Source organism: Camponotus vicinus, unplaced genomic scaffold (genome assembly GCF_025532165.1).
Source record: "Camponotus vicinus isolate PSW18456_S1 unplaced genomic scaffold, iyCamVici1.0 SCAF_1, whole genome shotgun sequence".
Taxonomy (NCBI): domain Eukaryota; kingdom Metazoa; phylum Arthropoda; class Insecta; order Hymenoptera; family Formicidae; genus Camponotus; species Camponotus vicinus.
In genome coordinates this window covers 22,157,677-22,179,368 of record NW_028141945.1, presented here as the reverse complement: position 1 = coordinate 22,179,368, position 21,692 = coordinate 22,157,677, and the positions used below count along the sequence as shown (strand labels likewise).

Sequence of the window (21,692 nt, the reverse complement as noted above, 5' to 3'; positions counted from 1 at the left end):
GTTAAGGGAGTGACTCTGTTAAAGCCGGACAAATATTTGAGCGAAAACGTTGGCTTGTATACTCTACATCCGAAGGAAAACTTTTGAGGAGAGTGCATGGATGAGAGTACTTTTTAAAGATTCGATGGCCATGTTTACGACCCAGTCCAATTATCGCGAATCTTTTCCGTTTGTGTTCATTTCGTTTTCTTTCCTCTGATCTTATGTATTTCAACTCTTTCGAGTGGAATAAAGGTTCTCTTTAAAATTACGTTCGAGAATAATCATAAGACGGTCAATTCGATTTCCAGCGAGACACTTTGTGGATTAAGCACAAAAGTGTCTTTCTCGACGATCAATTTGTCCGCCGATCTCGGGAGGACTTGAGTGATTCGAGAACTTTAATGTAAGGGAGATTTATCCGCGTAACAACTTTAGTTCCGCTATCGAACGAGTGGCAGCTTCTGTTGGTAATCGGTAAGCTCGAGCGAATCCCTTGTAAACGTAAACACTTTTCCTCCATTTCGAGGCCGGAAGCTTATAGTCCGATAAAAACGAGAAGAAAAAGAATGCAGGTGCGGAGAAGTGCGCGCAAGAAGTATTTGGAAAGTTCGCCTGAGAGAATCTCTACGAAGAGGATATGACGCGAAGCTTCGCTACGGTAGATTTCTCTTGATCGTCAAGCTTTCGCATAGCAAGAATTCTTGCACGCTAGATATAATAACATTGAAATCATGTAGAACCTTCTCACACATCAAATAAATTTATTAAAGTTACATTCGCGTAAGAAAATTCCATATTACCTTAAGTATTTCAACATATCGTAAAACTATCATGAGACCTATATTTTTTATAAAACTCGTGTAAAACGATGACGGAAAGAAAAATGCAAAAGGAACGCGAGATACAGGAAATAGATCTTAAAAAGTTAAGTTGCCGGAAGGTAAATGGAGCGCACGTGATAAACCGATATAAAGAAAAGTGCTGTTGCGGAGGCTTCTCGAGACCTTGGCGAGGAAGAAATGGAGAAAAATTACGACAAATCATATATCTCTCATCCAAGAAATTTCAACAACATTCAGTGTGGAAAGTCTACGAAATATCTGATGGAATCTATTGTTAATTAGACTTGGTTGAGTCTTTTTTCTTCTCATCTAATCAAAGAATAAAAGTAATTAAAGTTGTCGAACACGGTCCAGCATCCCTTCGTGGGCTTTCATGATAGATTATCCTGGAAAATAAAATAAAAGAACTTTGTGGCTCTTACTTCAATCCTCCTGTTTATTTGCAACAGTAAACTTTAATAACGCAACATTATTCATCCATAATCTTTCTCAGGATATTTTCATTAAATTTTTTACACCTTTGAAGAAAAATGAGACAGAGATATTATACATTTTATTCTAAATATTCACATGTATATTCTTTTATTACATTTTTTAGATAATTTACAAATTGCAACACAATTAAATTTACATAATTAGACACAATTCATTTACTGTAAAAGCAATTTTTTTAAAGATGCGATAACTCTAGACTTTTAACGGAGAACTAAATGAAAGTAGATTAAATTTATTTAAGTTTTGCCTTCCTTGAAATATCAAATATCCCGTGATATTCTTCCTTAAACTCAGTGAACAGGAAATATCTTGAAAGATTTATTGTGTGTAGGCAATGATTAATATTGCGATAGTAAATGATTTATCGTGTAAATGTACACTACCTCACGTAATTTACGCGCTTAGACTCGGACAAATTCGTTAACGTATTCTATGATGCAATAATGATGAATACACGTGTATGATTTTCTTCTCAATATATCGTTGCTTATGCGAAACACGCAACATATGCATGCCGCTGCACAAACGTAATTAAATTTAATTGTATTCGCCGACGAGACAATCATAACTGAAATTCAATTCACAGATTAAGTCCATTTAACTAGAAACACATACTCAACGTAAATTTTAATTAGTAAAATGTTAGCGATACGTTTATAGACGTCAAATAACGTTATGATTCATAATTATTCCGTGTCTTAATCAATTCGGCTCTTTTCAACGAAGGAAATATTATGTTCACATTCCGTTACTTGTCTCGTTCGATGAGGAAAACTGTCAGATTTTTCTGTCGCATAAAAATTGCGATTTGATTACAAAGTAAGATAGCTTTCCAGTTCTTTAGAAATAAAGTTGAGGAAATAAAGTCATTCAACTGTGAAATGAGAAGCTTTTATGATACGAGAGTTCTTGCTGTAACGAGCATCGAAATAACGAGATCGACAAGTCTTTTGGACATCTGTCAAAACAATCGATCGATACAATCGGGCGTGAAATTTCATTAATACACGAGTTATAAAATGTTCGTTAATTGCTAAAAAATGGAACAGAGCTGTATTAATTATTCAGTAATCGAGTAATATTCATCAAGTTGAAGAACTTCACACCTTTATTATTGCCATTTACATGTATTGCGGATTTATTATAAGTTAAAAACATGTCAAAATATATGATATATCATCCTTCATCGACTCATCCTATGAAATATGGAGTTATCTTGCCGCACAGAAAGTTGGACGATAACAAGGGACGTGAAATGTATAAATCACGCTCTAGCAAATCCAACCTCAACTCTTTCACACATATGTATCAGCGTGTCTCGGCAAGTCCCGACAGATATAATATATCCTTTATATACGCGACACGCGGAAATCTCATCCCATAGGAATTCCGCATTCGGGGAAATACGTTTAAATCCGCTCAAACGGAAAGATTTGTTTACGCGGATCATGCGAAGTGTATTTTAATAGCACAATTAATTCTCTTTTTATAAAAGAATTTGAAAAATTGATTGAGGAATTTATGATATTCTCTCAATTTTAAGGGATCGTTTCTCGTCAAATCCTTAAGGAAATAAATTATGGGATTATCCTTCAATTTTATTCAAAGTCAACACATAGAAAAAAGGACATTCTTGTTTTGAAAATATATTTAGTTTTAACATGGAAATCTTGAAATGAGATTATATTGCGTTAATTAAAGAAAAATATAATTGCTTACTTGACTGAAGCCATTTTATATAATTCAATCGAGAAAAATATATTCTTATGATTTAAGATTTAATTTTCTTGAATAGAAAAGAAACAATGTTAGATAGAAAATAACATTCTTAAGGAAATAAATTATGGGATCATCCTTCAATTTTATTCAAAGTCAACACATAGAAAAAAAGGACATTCTTGTTTTGAAAATATATTTAGTTTTAACATGGAAATCTTGAAATGAGATTATATTGCGTTAATTAAAGAAAAATATAATTGCTTACTTGACTGAAGCTATTTTATATCATTCAATCGAGAAAAATATATTCTTATGATTTAAGATTTAATTTTCTTGAATAGAAAAGAAACAATGTTAGATAGAAAATAACATTTTTAAATCAAAGATTATAATTTTCTTAAAGTAGAATTAAATAATTATATATTCTTGAGGTGACAATTACAATATTAAAATAAGACTATAATATTGTTGAAATTTAAAATTATTAAATTTTTCTAAAAAGATTATAAATTGTTGCGTATATACGAAACAATGAACGCGTTAGTTTAAGTATATAAGTTTTGATTTGACACTTATTTTTTTCTGTGCACAGAAAAAAAGGACATTCTTATTTTAAAAATATATTTAGTTTTAACATGGAAATCTTGAAATGAGATATTGCGTTAATTAAAGAAAAATATAATTGCTTGAATAATTGCTTACTTGAATGAAGCCGTTTTATATAGTTCAATCGAGAAAAATATATTCTTATGATTTAAGATTTAATTTTCTTGAATAGAAAAGAAACAATGTTAGATAGAAAATAAAATTTTTAAATCAAAGATTATAATTTTCTTAAAGTAGAATTAAATAATTATATATTCTTGAGGTGACAATTATAATATTAAAATAAGATTATAATATTGAAATTTAAAATTATTAAATTCTTCTAAGAAGATTATAAATTATTACGTATATACGAAACAATGAATGCGTTAGTTTAAGTATATAAGTTTTGATTTGACACTTATTTTTTTCTGTGCACGATTCAACAAAATGGATCGAAAATGATTGACTTTTTTGATACCTCCTAACAATCAATTTCTTTAAGAAACTGATCGCATTACGCGCGTTAATTGTTGATAATTTAGAACTCAGAACATGTCGCGTAACGTCCTTTAGACCCTGAACTTGTTTCCTGTATGCTGCGTATGTCATATAATGTTCGCCAGAATGTTAACACGCTAACCACCATGTCGGCGACCGATGGCTAACACAATGTTGTGTCGCCCACGTTGTGTCAGCCATCGGGCAGGTAACGTATTAAAGCGATACGCCGACAAATTGAATTTCGCAGGCCATAGCCAAAGTGCAGTGACGTAACTATAATAGGTAATTTCGCGCTTGGGCTAAAATACATGAACACACTTTTCGAAGATTAATAATTAAAAAAATTATTGCAATTTATAATCGTTATAAATTAAATTGTCGACACCCCCAGTAGTTAATAAGGCAAGAAAATTTCATTTATTCTATATCATCAATATCTAATATATACCTGAAGATAAAATTGAAAATATACGAAATTTTGATTAATTTGAAGATAATTTTTCGGAATTATGTAAAGAGATTTATTAGATGATTTTTTTGTACAAATATCACATTGTTGTTATCCGGATTAAATTTGTGTTATGGAGCTGTCAAAGTTCATATTTCAGTTATGCACAGGATTTTCGCATCCGGTAACCGCAACGGGTGAGAGAAAAATGTAAAAAGAGATCAAAATCGAAGTTGGTGAAAAAGGAAACTCGCTCTCTGTCTTTCGACCGTCATCTCCGCACATCCGAGGAATTTCCATTACGTCGGAATATCGTTTCCCCTCGCTCTTCTTTCTTCCCTTTCCTTCTTTCTTTGCACGGCAAAAGGGAGGTGATGAAAGGAAAAAGAATGGAGAAAAGTAGAAATAAATGACAGCGAGATAGAGTTACGCGTGACTGTATCGCGTTCGAATAAATTTCTCTCAAATATTCTAATGCAATCGGCATACAAATCTTATTATGAACATTTCCCAGGTGAACATTGAATGTATTATTTCATAAATTTTTAACATCTAAAAGTTATACATGCGCACAAATATTTTAAAGGGTTCAAAAATATGGAGTTTTACCGCAACATTTGAAATTTATCGCGATGCACCCCCAATTTAGGATATGGCTTTCAATTTTGTTATAGATATTTAAATGATTACTTTCGATTTATTCGATACTCTTGCAATTGCAGTGACACAGTACAGAAAGCATCGTTGCAAAGTGCCTCATCCGGCTTTGGAGAAATCTCATTTCTAGCGTAGGATAAAGTTTATTTTATTTTTCAACGTTTCTCGATAACTCTTAAAGTAAAGTGAAGCTGCTTATCGCGCATCTTTCACGGGCAGGATCTAAATTACGGTTACGGTTTTTTTTTCGGGTCGACCGATATTTCGAAAATATCTCTCCAGAGAATAACTGGAACGATGCAGGATGCAGCGGAAGGCGTCGAAAAACGTTTTAATTGAAAATTTAGCTATCTTCTGTCGGAACATCGAGACAAAAATTGTTTCATTTCCAGCTGCATCCGATCTATTTTCTCGTTGAATCCTTTATTCGTCTGGAACAGTCAACTTGCCTTACAATAGCAGGCTTACAGTATTTTATCACGGTAGATCTCTTTCATAACTTTCGAAAGAAATAGACAATATGAGCGATAATATTATACTTTGAAAAAACAGAATTAGAATCCAAAAAAGTATATTTTCAAAAAAAATTGAAAAATTTAATAAGATCTATGAAATTAGACAAACATTTCTACAGTTTCGAAGAATTTACTTGTCAGAAAACTTACATTTAGAATAGACTAAATTATATTAAAAAAATTTAAATTAAACCATTTAATTAATATTAGACTTAGAATGTGATGTAAAACATATACGATTTATCTGGTGATAAAAATCGTATTTCATTTTCTTCAAATATGTCTTATAATTTTCTAATTTATGATTACACTCCAAGTTGGACGAGTTTGATGAAGTACGTGTCATAGACCATTTAACACGGAATCTATCATGAGACAAAAGTGAAAACGCAATGCTTAGCAAAATTTGAACAGAAGAGAGCATTTTCATTCATTGCTTGAAATTCATTACGAGATTTAAACGGCTAGAATTAAATTAGAAAATGAAGATTCAAAAAGAGAGAGAAAGAGAAAAAGGAAGAAAGAGAAATGCGAAGTTGCAAGTCACGAAAAAGTTTGGCTCTCTTAGAGGAAATGACTTCGAGAAATTGTTTTCTAACATTTAATTAATTCCCCAAGATAGTCACGAGGTTCAACGATAAAAAGGAAAAATTAAAAAACGTAAAAGTTCAAGTTAATTGGTGCGAATGTGAAAAATTTAGATATCGGATTGAACGATCAATTTTGAAATAGTTATCCGCACAAAATCGTTCTCGTTAGAATTATTCTCACAATCGAATGTGTGCGTTTCGAAAAAACCCGTATAGTCGGGATAATGAAGTTCACTCGCTTCTACCCGCGAATCTAGATTGAAAAAGCTGAAATTCCCCGAGCTCGAACGTAATCTACTTAGCTTCCACTTGCCCCACTGGACTATGCGCTTGTGATATTTTTCAGAAACAAACGGTATAATTGAGAACGGTGCAACAATCTCGCCGGCAAACCATAGGAAAATGAAATACTGATATTTACATGCCAGAGATTAGCTACCAACATTCTATTCGAACGATCGTTTTCATCATGTATAATAAAAAAAATAAAAATAAAAACATATATAATATAAATAAAAAAATTAATTAAATAAAAAATATAAAAAAATATAAAAATAAAAATATTAAATATAAAAATATATAATATGACATAACAATAAATTATTCTCGCAATAAAAGTATCAGGTTTTATATTTATGTTTTCCGTGAACTATTTACAGTCTTGAAAAGGTTCTGATAGACCAAAAGGATCTGATTGATCGTATATGTGTAGCTCATATTTATTCCAATTGAAGAATGTGTATATGTGTGTATGTGTGTACGAGATATTCCGTACTGCAGGGATAATGAAGTTCACGTTGCGGCGAATCTAGATTGAACAGATCTCGAATCGCGAGCTTAAAGCGACCAAATAATTCCGTCTGCGTAATCCGTCGGAATCCCTTTATTTTACTTACCTTTTATCCCTCGTTCTTTCCAAAAGAGAACATTGATGGGGTGCATTGATGGCACGATTGCCATTATCAGTCGGAAAAATTTTCGCAAAGTGCCGCATCGCATGTAATTGGCAAGTCTTTGTCGCTTTAAATTGCTGCCACATAATCCGTTTCGAAACAGCAATGCCTCGTAATCACTTATATTGATTCCTATGCATGTGAAAAATCAGTTAATTAGGTCGTAATTACGTCAGATATGAAAAAAATAAATCTTTCATGATATGTATTATATCCTGAAGTTAATGACATAATTTAACGTAATTTAAGGGAAAGTAAAAGTACATTATATGTAGAATATACTTGTATAATATGTATAGAAATATATATGCATATATTTTTTTCAAGCAAGATATAAATATATAAAATAGACCGTGACTGCGAATATAACATAGTGAAAATGCTTGTTATTGCAACACACTTGGCTCACTTACGGTGCACGTAACGAGTTATTAAAGTTGCAACCGTCCCTTGTGATATACAGTTTTCCTGCGATTAAAATCGTAAATTTCGTCGAGATATATATAGGATGTTTTTAATTTAGTGTTAGACTTTTAGAGGCATATTCTTTAATTTCGAGCAAAAATTGATTCTTATATAAATTTTTCCTAACTTTCAGCATGAAATGTATCTCGTCCTTCAATTTATCATCTTGATATTATTATTAAATATTTTACTAACAGAAATTTAAAATTCTTTATAAACGTAAGATTCACAATCGATGAGATATAAAAATGATATTAAAATGAAATATGAAATTTTATATTATTTTGTCTTGTCCAACTCAGATTGCGTCAAGTTTTTTATTTTTGACCAATCATAACTCCAAAATCATCATTATTTTCGTTACAAAAGAATCAATCTCGAACTTATCGAAGAATACGCCAATTTATGCCGTCAATTCAGACACCCTGTATTTTTTTCCACTTGGTTGTTGTGCTTGCGCCAATGCGCGCATCCATTCCGACTGCATTTTAACGAGGTCCATTGTCGATCTGCTGAATAAAAAAGTCAGAAAAGGCCTCAATGATCGAGGATAACAGCCTCGATCGCTCGTGTTCTCGTCTCAAATCAAAGCGATGGTACGAGAATGTGTAAAATACGTCACATTGTTTGATGGTACGTCCTGTCGATCGAATGAAATATCGCGGTGAAAGATTGAGTAGGGCCGATTCTATTAGCAAAGGGCTCCGACAAGGTAGCACGGAAAAGGAATCGTACCTCACGAAGAAATTTACTACCGTCTCTCGACCATTAAGCACTGCCGAGAACAAAATGCGACTAAAGGTTCCTATTGCGAGTAATCTCGCAAATGTCGATCAATCTTCCTCTTACTTATTTGTTCCTATTTATATTATTTCCAGAGATACGTGTACATACATATAATATTTAATATGTATATTACATATAATATTTAATATGTATATTAATATTATGTATTACATGTATATATGTAAAAAATATAAAAAATTAATAATCTCATTAAGAAAAAACTTATAAATGCTTAAATCACCTCATGGATCCTTCGATTAGTTCTTTAAAGAGCTGTGGACATGTATACGTTCCATTTTTTCCTTCCCTTTTTTAAATTTTTTTTATCAAAATATATATATTTAATTACATATATATACATATATATATATATATATATATATATATATATATATTTCGATATAATTTATGCTTTTCAGAATTTAAACTAGTATTTTTTAGCATATAATTACAAATGTTAATAAAAATTCGCTTAATACAAAAAATGTGTGCCTTTTAAAAAGTTAAAAATATAAATATATATTGCAAATGGGAGGCAGTAACTATAAGTTTATATAAATTAGATAGATATGATCTGATACGAAGAATGAAACGATGAGGATGACATTAGTTTCGAATAACATGGAATAGGCGTGATAGATAGTACGATTCATCATGCGCTAAAACTTTTAGTTAAAAAGATGTTGACGCAGAATTTATAGTTATACATTAATATTTTGTAAATTATTTCTAATTTACTGAATAAAAAATAAATTTAGGTATTTTTTATTAAATAATAAATAAAATATAAAATATCTGATTACACATCATAATTAGAGAAAGTCTCATTTTTTTCATAAATAATAATTTGTATTATTTAAATTTTTATTTTTCTATATTTTCTATATTTTAAAAATTAAATAAATTGTACAAAATCGAACGTTTGATAGGAAAACATGGATTCATTTTCCACAAAAGTCACTTATCTTTAATTTGATCGAAAAAGTAGTAAGAAGCTTTTTGCGTGATTAACGAAAGATTTATGAGGGGGAAAGATAAAAATTTTTATCTCTCACGCGAAGATAGGCGATATGACAGAGACTTGGAGCAAAAATTCCGATACTTGATGCACGTTAAATCTTCATAAATTATCTCTTTTTTTTATAGAGAATATGTGAGAAGCTTTAAACTTTAAGATGATTATGAAGTCAATAATGCCGAGTGGAATTTTCGCTCTTAAAATTCAAAACTGATGTAATAAGATCTAAACAGTTGTTCTTATTAGAAATAAAATTTGCATTTTGTCCAAAAAAACGATTGGGAAAAGCGTTTCAAAATTTAATTTTTCAAAGATTAAAATTTATAAATTTATTCATATAAATTTGCATATACGTGGAGAAAATAATGAATAATTTATATTTAACATGTAACTTATACATATATTTGATATAATAATTTATTCAACAATTCAAATCTTGCAGGAGTGTCAGCCGGAATTTCTGCACGATCTCGTCCTGAAAATGAAAGCCTACATTTTCACCCCCGGTGATTCGATATGTCGGAAGGGCGAGGTCGCCCGCGAGATGTTCATAATAGCCGACGGTATTCTGGAGGTGATCAGCGAAACTGGCAGAGTCCTAACGACAATGAAGGCAGGGGACTTTTTCGGCGAGATTGGCATACTCAATCTGGACGGACTGAATAAGTGAGTGAAATTTTTCAAGCCTTTTCTGCAAAATGAAGCTCGCATAACGACTTTTCGTCTTACAATTTGTCTTAAAGAATTAATTTTTTTTATACAAGAGATTAATATTTAAAACTCTTGTTACTGACGATTATAACGCGATTCTATAAAGCTGAGAAATGGAAATTTGGAATTCTTAAAAACTTTCAGACGCACAGCTGATGTTCGTTCGGTGGGTTATTCCGAGCTATTCAGCCTTTCACGAGAGGACGTGCTGGCAGCAATGAAGGATTATCCGGAAGCGCAGGAAATTCTTCAGAATCTCGGTCGAAAGCGGTTGATGGAGGCGCAGAGAGTAGCGCGAGCATGGTCGCGTCGACCTACGTCTCCGGGCCATGATTCGTCCGATAATAGCACCGGTAAAAGGATTGTTGACAAACTGAAGAGTGACGTGAAAGGCCTGAAGAATGTCCTGAGGAAGAGTAGGCGCAATACACGACCGGAAGAGAGCTTGGAGCTACAGCCATTGGCACCGAAAGTTCCAGCTTTGAGGAGACAGCAAAAGATCGATGAGAGTCAGGATCTGACTCTGCCTAACAGCCAGGAGACACCGGCGGCGGTGTCCCCATTGGGAGCCGGCTTACCATTGCTGTCGAGACTCAGGTTGTTGAAGGAGAAGGAGGAGAGGGAGGAACGACGCAACTTGATGGACACGCCGAGCCACGTGACCGAGCCTCAAGCACCGCCATCATCGGAGGCCTTGAACCCCACCAATCCGAATTTACCATTCCTGCAAAGGATACTCTTATTGAAGGCAAAGAACGAGCAGGAAGCGGCCCAAACGGAGAAAGAAGTGCCCATCAACAAGGAACACCTGCTGCCCAAGAAAGAAATGCCCATCAACAAGGAACACCTGCTGCCCAAAAACGCTATTCCTGAAGAGACGAGCACGCAGTCCGACGAACAGCCATCTTCGGATCAAAGCGGCATCGCGACTATCGCGGCCACCACGACTTCGCAAGTCGAGGCAATCTACGAGGCTAAAAAATCTTGGGTCGCTCTGAAGAAGGCATCGTTGATGACCAAGGAAAATTCATCGCAGAAAAGCCCACCGGCCAGAAAACTACAGCAGACCAAAATGTATGCCTCTGTTGACGATTTATCACCAGAGTATTGCGGCCTGCCGTTCGTCAAGAAGCTCAAAATTCTCAACGAGAGGCAAAAACTGGCCGAGTTGGAAAAGGCGGTCAGAAGTTCATCCCTCGACTGTGGCGAGAATACCGAGTCAGAGTTTGACAGCAATCTCACGAGGAGTCACTCAGAAGCCTGTGCCATCGAATACGCCAGAAAGCTAGCCAAATACAATCAAGTAAATAATAATTATGTACTTTCTGTTACATGTAATGACTTTTTCTAATTTGATCATATCTATCTATTCTAAAAAATCAATATCAAATTTTGAAGAAAAATAGATTGCAAGCATATGCTTTTGTACTTTCTATAAATTATTTAGAAAACATTATTTGGTATTTTGCTTATTAAAATTGTGTATGAAAAACACAAATATTAATAAATAAATGCAGAGAAAATATTTCTATAAAGGTTAATAATAAAAACATCTAATTTAAATATTAATTTTAACATTACAATTGTTCAATGTTCAATTTCTAATCCGAGTTTTTATTTCATAAGGCTCGACAAGCGTCAGTATCATCGGTGGAGCAACTGTCGCCGGAAAACGAGACGCTTGAAAGGCGGAATTTGAAGAGTATCCTAAAGAAATTATCGGCTAGCAGTAGTAGGGCAAGCAGCAGTGAGACCTCGGCTACTAGCACACCGGATAGACAAGCGGCGACTGCCGAGTTGAAAAAATTGATGAGAGCACCGACGATCGAGGGTTATGCCGCGCGACACTCAAAGTTGTCCAAGAGCGTAACTTTTAATAAATACACGCTGCAAAGTCCGCCATCCGAACAGCCTCTGCAACCACCGTCGTCGAATTCCGGGTCCCAGGATCAGCCGTCACTGTCGCCGCCCAATAAACTCACAATCAGTTTCCGTCCTGTAGGCAGTGCCGGTATCCTGCAAACGGTATCCCGATCACGGGAGGAAGAGTGCCTGGGCGAATTACTCTCTGGAGTCGGCGAGGTTATCAAGGCAGGCCTGGTGAGTACCACACGCGACTACTTCCTTTGTCTCCTTTGTTTTTGATGGACGTGCTTTGTGGCCTCTCTCCCGCGCTTGCTGTCATCACGTATTCCGCAGGAGTGCTTTTATTAAAGAATCGCTCTCGTCAGCACGAGAGATATCTCATCTTGATGTTTGCAAAATCAATATTTATCGACAATATAAATAAATATTTTAATAAGAAAAAAAATTGTTCAAGAGATATCATATCGATAAGTAATTAACTTTTTAAATTTTGATATCTCTTAAATTTATTATTATTCTTTATAAAGAAATGCAGAATCTCTCGCTCTTACTTCAAAGTATGTAAATTTAAGTCCACCATACATATTGATACATGTTTTCCAAACTATTAAATTCTATCTACTCATCGCCAGATGTTGACCATCCATCAATTACCCAACTACGCTCATAGCAGTCTCATTACCGTATAACGCATGGTAGCTGTCCAATTAATCATATTGACGTCTTTGACGTTACAGGAGGACATGCAGAGCAAATTCGTACGACAGTTTACATCGCTGGAGTCGGAAGTTCGCAAACGCGACGAGATAATATCGCAATTGCAGTTGCGGATCCAACAACTCGAACGAAAGAGGAGGAAGTCGCACGACGATAACGACGACTCCGGCGGGGACAGCACTGAGCACGACGCTTCCATGGAGGAGGATCTCGATGACGATTGCGAGGACCACCCCTTCATGCGTGACAGTTCCGTAGACACCGTCCTGACCGCGCGATTGCGCGATCGACGCTCATCGGTGGGCTCGAGCTCACGCAGCAGGCGATCATGGGAAGAGCATTCGGAGAGGGAGACCCTGGAACTGCAGGACCTGCCGAATTCGATAATGCCGCAAAGATTATCGCGGGAAGACGTGGCGATCGATTTGGAATCGAACAGCGACAGTAGATCGGACGAGGAGTTCGATGTTTGCGTGCGTCGCAAGGGCGATAGTGACGAAGGCGACGAAGAGAACGAGGAGGAAGAGGAGGAAGAAGACGACGAGGACGACGATGATGACAAAATCACGCGGCAGGATGGCTACAATAATTGGGAGGTCGCCCTACTGGCTAAGCAGCTCGAGGCGAGGAGAAGAAGCGGCGATAATGCCAGCCCGGGTTCCTAGCGCATTAATGAGATTCTAGAAATACTGTGTTACCTCACAAACACAATACGCTCCGACGGATGGTGCAACCCGCTTGCTGGGTCCGACGGTAGTGCAGCTTTTTGCGAACACACTCATCGCTCGTACTCACAATTAGATTTCAATAATATGACTAGCTGCAGCGAAACTATGATGTAGTCTGATTAACAAAGCGTCGTTAAGAAAACTTCTTTTTTTAAAAAAAGATCTGTTTTTTCTTTTTAATTTAGTTTTTCCAGTATCGGGGGCGATCTACTTTGCAGAATCGGCAAACTTGTACATTTCCTTTCTGTACGACGCTGATATTCTCCCGCGTGTGAAAGTAATGACTTTTTTATTCTCTGTTTCATACCTTTTTAGTTTTTATTTTTTTATTCATTTTTTATTTTTTATTTGTTTTGTATTATATATAGATTTATCGCTGACATAATTAGTTTTCGAATTGTTTGATTTCTTTTAAATTTCGATTTATTGTAAATATTCACAGGTGTGCCTGAGGAAATATTATACTTGGCATATTCACAAGTTATATATAAATATCGTAATTTAATGTACAAGAGTACCTCAAAGTAGCTATGTATTAACGCAGCAAGGTTGCAATACAGGGAGTTTCTTAAATACGAATTTAAAACTTATCTGGGGCAAAAATCGAAACTTTAGCTATAACATCAACAACCAGTATACATCATTATATCGCGCCATTCATAGGAGATATTTGTATCATCCTGCCAATTTGTTGGCGATATTCTCTTTTCTTCCCCTGATTTTATTCTCAATCATATTTCTAAAAAGCTGCACCACGAGCGAACGGAGATGTTAGTCAGTTGTACGAAGCGAGGAGGAATAAATAATTTTAGAAAAGAAACGGAAAGAAAGAAAAGAGAGAAAGAGAGAAATATAATTTAAAGCGAGGAAAAACTTAATGAGAATATATTACGTATACTGACCAGACCAAGCTCAATATTTCTAGAGTCTTTACAAGATACGTCTATTAAGCAACAAATGACTATTAAAGTAAGGAAAGAGAGAATTATTAAAAAATCTTGTACATATTTAGTCGATAATTTATTTATCTATGAGTGAAAGAAAAAAAGAGAGCGAATGCATGAGGGTAGAATTACTGAGAAAAGAAATAGGAGATATGAATAAAAAAGTTAACACGAGAAAAATGAATTTTGCTGGATTACGAGGAGAAGCATTTTAGATGCTGATATGTACCTACTATGTGCGGAAGAAAGGAACATACAATAAAGCAAATGTTTTCAAATGTTGTGATTTTTATATCCTTTATCGCTTCCCCTGAAGTGGTAATTTTTTAAATAGTTTTTACATTTAATTTATCCTAATCTTTATTGTATGTACGTGAAATATATGTACGACTTCACGATTTATAAATAATAAATAATATTAAATAATATTAATAATCTATAAATAATAAATATAAATTATAATAAATAGGATAAATAATATTAATAATCTATAGAAAGGTATACGTATTCTTATTCAGATTTAAATCAAATCACAAATATTTGCGATGAAAAATCCCTTATCTTAATCTTTTTTCTTAATTTTAACTTGAATTTAAATTTGTAATTTTAATATATAAAATACTTTGACTTAAATTAAATTTTATTTGCAGTTTTTCTTTTAAATTAAAAATAGATTATTAGTGAAATCGTCGATATAATGTAATAACGATAATAAAATGCTTTGTGCGGTACAATTTGAATTTCGCGGTTCGAGTCACGTGAGAGGCGCACGGATCAAGAGTGTGTTCGGAAATCCTATTCGTGTGACAAAGTAAAATCAAACTTACTAATCAGGACAGAGAAATCATTGCTCCTTTGATCCGGATTCGCCAATTAAACGCTGCTTCGCCTCACGAGTACAATCTTCGAACGCATCCCAAACGGTGATGTAGCGCCACACAAAGCTCGCGCACATAACCTACAATCATAATAATAACAAAAGCGTCGCGCAGGGAACTTTGTTATCAAATACTGCGAAGTCATATATACCTTCCTGGCTCGTGGCACGCACGATTTCGCGCGTGGTTCGCGCGCTTCTGTGATGCCGCAAACGTGAGTCTCCATCGGGACGAGATCCGACAAGATGGGCGACATACGGGCTGGTCTCGAGGACTTGAAGCTCGACGGTGCTCTGTTTGCCAACGTCAAGTACTACGTCAGCGGTGAGGGTGATCCGAAGGTACGACAATCGTTTCCCGCGTTTTCGTCGAACGGACCCGATAACCGTGAAATTTGCAACAATTGTACGATGTTCCCGACAATTATAATGATTCTTCCATTACTTTACTCCGAAATCGATAATATATTGTCTAATGGAGGTTATAATATGAGGCATACGTACAATTTGTGAGACAACGTATCGTCTTTCTTTTTGTTAAACTAATTTTCTTCCTGTAACATTTTTTGTAATGTTTAAAACATTGAATGCATGCAACTTACATTATATGTTACATATGTTTGTTGAAAACCAATTATTGTTTACCAATCATAAACAATGCTTTTAAACTATTTACAGATTTTGAATCTACTGCAAGAAGGTGGAGCTGAAAGGTCCATTTATTTCAGTGATTTTATTACACATTTGATAGCAGGCTACGATGCATTAGAAAATGATATTTCTCAAGCAAAAGATATATATGAAATTCCAGCAGTCACACAAAACTGGATTTTATATTCTGTTAAATGCAACAAACTTCTACCGTATCCTTTTAGGAAAGATAATTATTTTAATATTAATATTATTTGCTTAATAGTTATATGAATGTATAAAATTATTATCTTTTGTATGAATTCTAATTTTCTTAACGAATCAATTTATACATGTAAACAGAGCAAAATATTTCTCACCAGAAGAGAATCAATTATTCTCAAATGTACGCATCTGCTTATCCCAGATAAGTCGAGCGGACAGCAAGTCACTTTGGGCAATGATAACATTGCAAGGTGGCAAATGTCAACTACACTTGGATAGATATTGCACTCATTTGATCACAGGCAAAGCGAGTGGTGTAAAATATGAAACTGCCACGAGGCATCATATACCTATTGTAACACCTGATTGGGTGACAGAATGTTGTAAGAAAAACACTCTCATTAGCGAAGTGGAATATCATCCCAGATTGCTAATGTCTCCAAACAGCTCAACGGCTATGATTACTGGATTTATGGATGAAGACACTGATAATAGCATCGCGCAAGAGGAACAAGATCGGACTAAAGCTATGTTGGAGCAACTCAAGCAACGGATGCCATGGAATCAACCAAGTCCACCTGTGTCAGCGAGTACTACACAGAGTCTTGGTGCAACCAGTACAGCAACTGTTTCTTATTCGACGAATGGACAGAATACTGTGAATATGCAATCGCAACAGCTTCCGCGACCTGTTGCCTCGTCTAGTTTGGGAACATCCGCGAACGTCCCAGTTCCATCAGTTTCCGATCAGAATGTTAATATTAATCAAGCAAATTGGCTTCCACAGCCTCCTCAGCAAAGCAATGTTTCTCAACAAATAAAAACTATGCCACCGCAAATGCAACAACAAGAGTTATCTCAACAACAAATAAATATGCAACATCAATTGTTACAACAACAGCCATTAACATCACAGCAGCCATTAACGCAACAACAGCTTACGCATCAACAGCAGTTGCAACAGCCATCATATAACCAACAACAAATTTTAAATCAACAATTATCACCTCAAGTACAACAACAACAATTAATAGGGCAACAACAATCACTGATGCCGCAACAGCAACCACAGCAAATAAATTCACAATTACCTCAACATCAATTAACTCCACAGCAGCAACAATTATTAACATCACAACAAAAGCAATTGAATCAACATCAAATAATTCAACAACAACAGATAAATCAATTGCCGACGCAACAACCACATTTAACACCGCAACAACAACAAGTGCAATTGGCAACACAACAACAACAACAGCAGCAGATGGTAATACAACAGCAGCAACAGCAATTACCTGCTCAACAACAACAGATCGCGAGTCAGCATCAATTGACTCAACAACAAGCCCCATCACAGCAGCTTGCTGCTGAGCAAAGACAACTTATTTTATTACAGCAGCAGCAGCAGCAAAAAATTCAACAGATTTCGCAGCAATTGCAACAATCCGCCCCACAAAGTTCACAATTTGTCATAAGGGATGGCCAAGTACAACAACAGCAGAATCAACAATTAATCGGACCAAATCAGCAAGGATTTATCGTGAAACGAGATCCGCAGTGGCAACAACAGCAACAACAGTACCATTTACAGTTGCAACAGAGACAACAGCAAATTGGGCCGTTGAGATCCGAAGCGCAATGGAATCAACTTCCCAGACATTTGATTCAATTGGATAAGCAGACACATCTGCAATTGCAACAGATGGACACTCAACAAAGAGCCCAATTTATTCAGAAACTTCAGAAGCAGCGAAATCTTATATTGCAGCGACAAATGCAGAATCGTCAACAAGGTCCACACATTGCTGTTATCAGAAACCCTGGTAAACCGGTACAATCGACCAATTTACAATGGATTCCACAAGTTCAACCTCAGATGATGGGACCGCAACTCACACCAACTCCTGGACAAAAACCCGTGCATTCCGGGGTACAGCCACCGGCATTAACCCCGATAAACTCTTCCAATCCAGTCATCGTGCCGACTGGACAACCTGTTCAAGGACCGCAAGCGTCACAGACAGGACAGACATTTCAACAGGGACAGCTGACGCCTCAGCAATTGATGCAGTTACAGATGCAGAAACAGCAACAAATGGCTAGATTGCAACAGCTGCAACATCTTCAACAACAACAGCAGCAACAGCAACAAGGCGCGCAGCAAGAGGCACCATTAACATCTCTATCAAATAATGCACATATTCCACCAGATCAACAACTTGTCGTCAACGCCAAAACGAAAACCGCGTTGGCTAATATGCTAACCAGCAGATTACAAGGCGGTGCTACTGAGGGTAGTGCGGCTGGTCAATTGAGATTGATGACTGCGCAGCACAGACCTCCACCTCCTCCTTCGCAGGACCCACAGCTCTTGGCTGCTTATCAAAGAAGAACTTTGGGAAATATAACAAATGGTGCACCATCAGGAGCACCAATAAAGATGCAATATCCTCCAGTTATGCCACAGCCCAAGACTCAATTTTATGGTCACAATCCAAACTTGAAACGTATGTGTCTATTTTCTATATTATTGTTATAATATAATTTAACAAAGAAACAAAAATTCTATGTCGGAAACGCGTCCGAACAATCTGATAGCTCGAATCTCTCTTGTCTGCTCTTTTTTTTATAACCCTTAACAACGCGTTAAGGGATGATTTTTAACGCTGACTTGATTTGACATGCCGAACTCAGGGACATAACACTATAATTCTATAAAAGAATAGGAGAACCATGAAATTTGATGTTATTGAGGAGTGTTGTTTGCTTTACATTTAATATTATATTGCCAATGATGAAAGAATATTTATAATTTCAGTGCCGCCAGATCTGTTTTTGTTAGGATGTATTTTCGTTATCGTCGAATATGATGTACAGCGCCCAAGCGAAGTCTTAGTCTGGAAGCAAGTTATCGAGAGACATGGTGGCGAAGTAGAACCGCAATATTGCACTCGTGCGACACATGTATTGGCCATCACGCAAAAGCATCCAACCGTAGTGCAAGCGTTACGCGAAGGAAAACGTTGCGTTAGTGCACATTGGCTTTCTGATGTTGTCAATAAGCAACAAGTGCTACCACCTTGGCATGCTTTGCATTTTCCAACGCCGTTTAGCTTGACTGAGCTTCCATGTGTCAAACAAATCGTATCATTTTCTGGATTTGAGGGAGAGGAACGAGCAAAAGTCAAACATATGTTAGAGGCTTTAGGGGCCAAATACACGAACTACTTTTCCAAACATAACACTCTCCTCGTTTGCAGAAGGTACTGATTGTTATTGCGTGTCATTCTTTGCTGTTCTGGAACTGTTTTATTTATATTTTGAATGTATTTTTTCTGTTGCGATTATTTTCATATTGTGTTACATGAATATGAGTATTACAAAATAAATACATGTTTGAATATATACATTTTAGACCAGACGGACAAAAGTATAAAAAGGCACGCGAATGGTCAACTAACGTCGTAAACGCACAATGGTTGACAGATTTGCTTTGTGGACAAATGAACGCTTTGCATCAACTCGAGGGTCCAAAGTATCAGCAGTTTAATCTGAATAATCCTTTCAGACTAGATTATTCACTTGTGCCTCATCTTATGGGTATAACATATCTTAGTTATTAAATGAAGAGATTATTATTAAATAATTCAAATAATTCTATTATATAAAATGCTCTATTAAATAATTTTCTTTATGTTATCTTTTATAGCTGCTTGGAAAATGCCAATAAACATTACTCAAGAATCGTACGACAAGGTAAAACAGGTTGGTCAGGGTCCAAATTCTATCAGAAAATATAAAAAGCCACGATTGGATGGCCCATTATTGAATAAAGAACCGCATCTTCTGGGTTTGGAGGAACCAATCATCGTTAGTAATCCTGATCCTCCGCCACCTGATAAACAACCCAAAATACTATTTTCTGGTATAAATCCCAGAAAACATGCCAAGGTATCGTATAAATTTTATATTTGGCCTTTCGGAACATAGGTGAAATTATAAATAAAGATATCTTTTCTTACAATTATTTTTTAATCTCTCGTTCCTACTTCTTTTGCATTTCTTCATTTCATACTTTCATTCCCCTTATACATGTATTACATATCTCTTATTTTTATATTTTCATTTGCTATTACATCTAGTTTATGTGATTTTCAGAGAATTCGAGAATTGGGAGGTATTTTGGCTGTTAGTTGGCGAGATGCCACTCATCTGGTAATGTCAGCACCATTACGAACGGTGAAATTATTGTGTTGTTTATCGCGATGTAAATTTATCGTCAGTTTGCAATGGTTGCTCGATTGTTCCGCGAAAAACACTTTTGTAGATGAAAGCGCATATATGCTCGGCGATGCAGAATTTGAAAAGAATTTTAACTGCAATATTGAGAAAGCTTTAGCGAGTCCTAATCGAGGAACAGTACTTAAGGTAATTAAATTCTTTGATCACAATATACAAAGAGTGATTTTTAATCACGTGATTCCTAATATGATAGATAGTTTAACTATATTTCATATTTAAACACATAAAAACAAATAAAAATGTAATATTATTTTCCATTTATCTAATTAATTCATTTTTACATTTTTAACTTGCTTCTATTATACTCACATTTAAATAGGGTAAGATATTTTTTGTCACACCGAGTGTGATACCATCTCCTTCGGCGATGGCAGAAATAATAGAAAGTGCGGGAGGTACAATGGAAAAAACGCGTAGAACACTTGCACAGATACAAGAAATGAATACCGAGAAATTAAATTATATCATCATAACTCATGAAAATGACCTTCATCTGCTTTCCGATATCTTACGTGCAAATATCAGTAAGTAATTACAAATCAGTTTTTTTTTAATTAACATTTTGTGATCTTATATATTATTCACTTAATTTTTAATTTTCTTTGTACAAGAAAATTAAAAATTAAGTGAATAATACGTGCAACGAAAATCATGTTCAATAACTACATGTTTTTCTATTTGAAAAATTTACAGATGTGTATAGTGCAGAAATTGTATTGGGCGCAATTGCACGACAATACTTCCAACCTGATGCAAGTCAAGTTTAAAATATGCAAGTTATACATTACCGTATTTTTATCCCTATTATGGGCCTACCAAGTTCTTAGTGAGTTATTTTCGAGACAAAAATCTTTGCTTACCTTCAACAATGGGACAATAAAGAACATAATTTTATGATACAAAAGAAAATTATTTTTATATGTGTACACCCATGCTATCTTTTCGATTGTGGTTTGTATTATCTGTATATACATACACACACACACACACACACACACACTCATAAAAGTATATTAAAAATTTATATATATATACATTTAATATACATTTAACATATTTTTGTTCAATAATTTATTTACCTCGTTATTCAAAATTTTTATAATATATTAACATTATTTCTTTTATTCATA

General features: G+C 35.1%; 2 protein-coding genes and 1 long non-coding RNA gene across 15 annotated transcripts in view; 2 read left to right on the top strand and 1 right to left on the bottom strand.

Moving 5' to 3' along the window:
- LOC145959570 (uncharacterized) overlaps positions 1-14,912 on the top strand; it is a 126,134-nt gene extending 111,222 nt beyond the window's left edge. For 6 of the 8 annotated variants that reach the window (XM_083078545.1, XM_083078544.1, XM_083078541.1 and 3 more), the window contains 4 exons: positions 10,002-10,225; positions 10,415-11,573; positions 11,897-12,370; positions 12,874-14,911. In XM_083078545.1, the coding sequence (XP_082934671.1) occupies positions 10,002-10,225; positions 10,415-11,573; positions 11,897-12,370; positions 12,874-13,518 (2,502 nt within the window). In that variant the 3' untranslated portion in view covers positions 13,519-14,911. Of the gene's footprint in view, positions 1-10,001; positions 10,226-10,414; positions 11,574-11,896; positions 12,371-12,873 lie in introns of all 8 variants that reach the window. The other 2 variants (XM_083078548.1, XM_083078549.1) reach the window with 2 other exon arrangements.
- Positions 4,674-16,057, bottom strand: LOC145959573 (uncharacterized). Of its 5 annotated transcripts, XR_014435084.1 has the most exons (6): positions 15,555-16,057; positions 15,353-15,483; positions 7,704-8,267; positions 7,234-7,422; positions 5,266-5,358; positions 4,674-4,926 (listed from the first exon to the last, which is right to left on the bottom strand). It is a non-coding gene; the product is annotated as an uncharacterized LOC145959573 (long non-coding RNA). The 5 variants fall into 5 exon arrangements; XR_014435083.1 differs by lacking the exons at positions 4,674-4,926; positions 5,266-5,358 and having other exon boundaries at positions 6,958-7,422; XR_014435086.1 differs by lacking the exons at positions 4,674-4,926; positions 5,266-5,358 and having other exon boundaries at positions 6,958-7,422; positions 7,704-8,264.
- On the top strand, positions 15,464-21,618 carry Ptip (PAX transcription activation domain interacting protein). Of its 2 annotated transcripts, none has more exons than XM_083078550.1 (9): positions 15,464-15,744; positions 16,081-16,265; positions 16,396-18,767; positions 19,079-19,523; positions 19,676-19,860; positions 19,970-20,211; positions 20,419-20,688; positions 20,882-21,086; positions 21,256-21,618. In XM_083078550.1, the coding sequence occupies exons 1-9, from the start codon at positions 15,649-15,651 to the stop codon at positions 21,327-21,329; spliced, it is 4,074 nt and encodes a 1,357-aa protein (XP_082934676.1). In that variant the 5' UTR covers positions 15,464-15,648; the 3' UTR covers positions 21,330-21,618. The 2 variants fall into 2 exon arrangements, with proteins under 2 accessions (XP_082934676.1, XP_082934677.1); XM_083078551.1 differs by lacking the exon at positions 15,464-15,744 and adding an exon at positions 15,849-15,921.
- Positions 21,619-21,692: the final 74 nt, after the last annotated feature.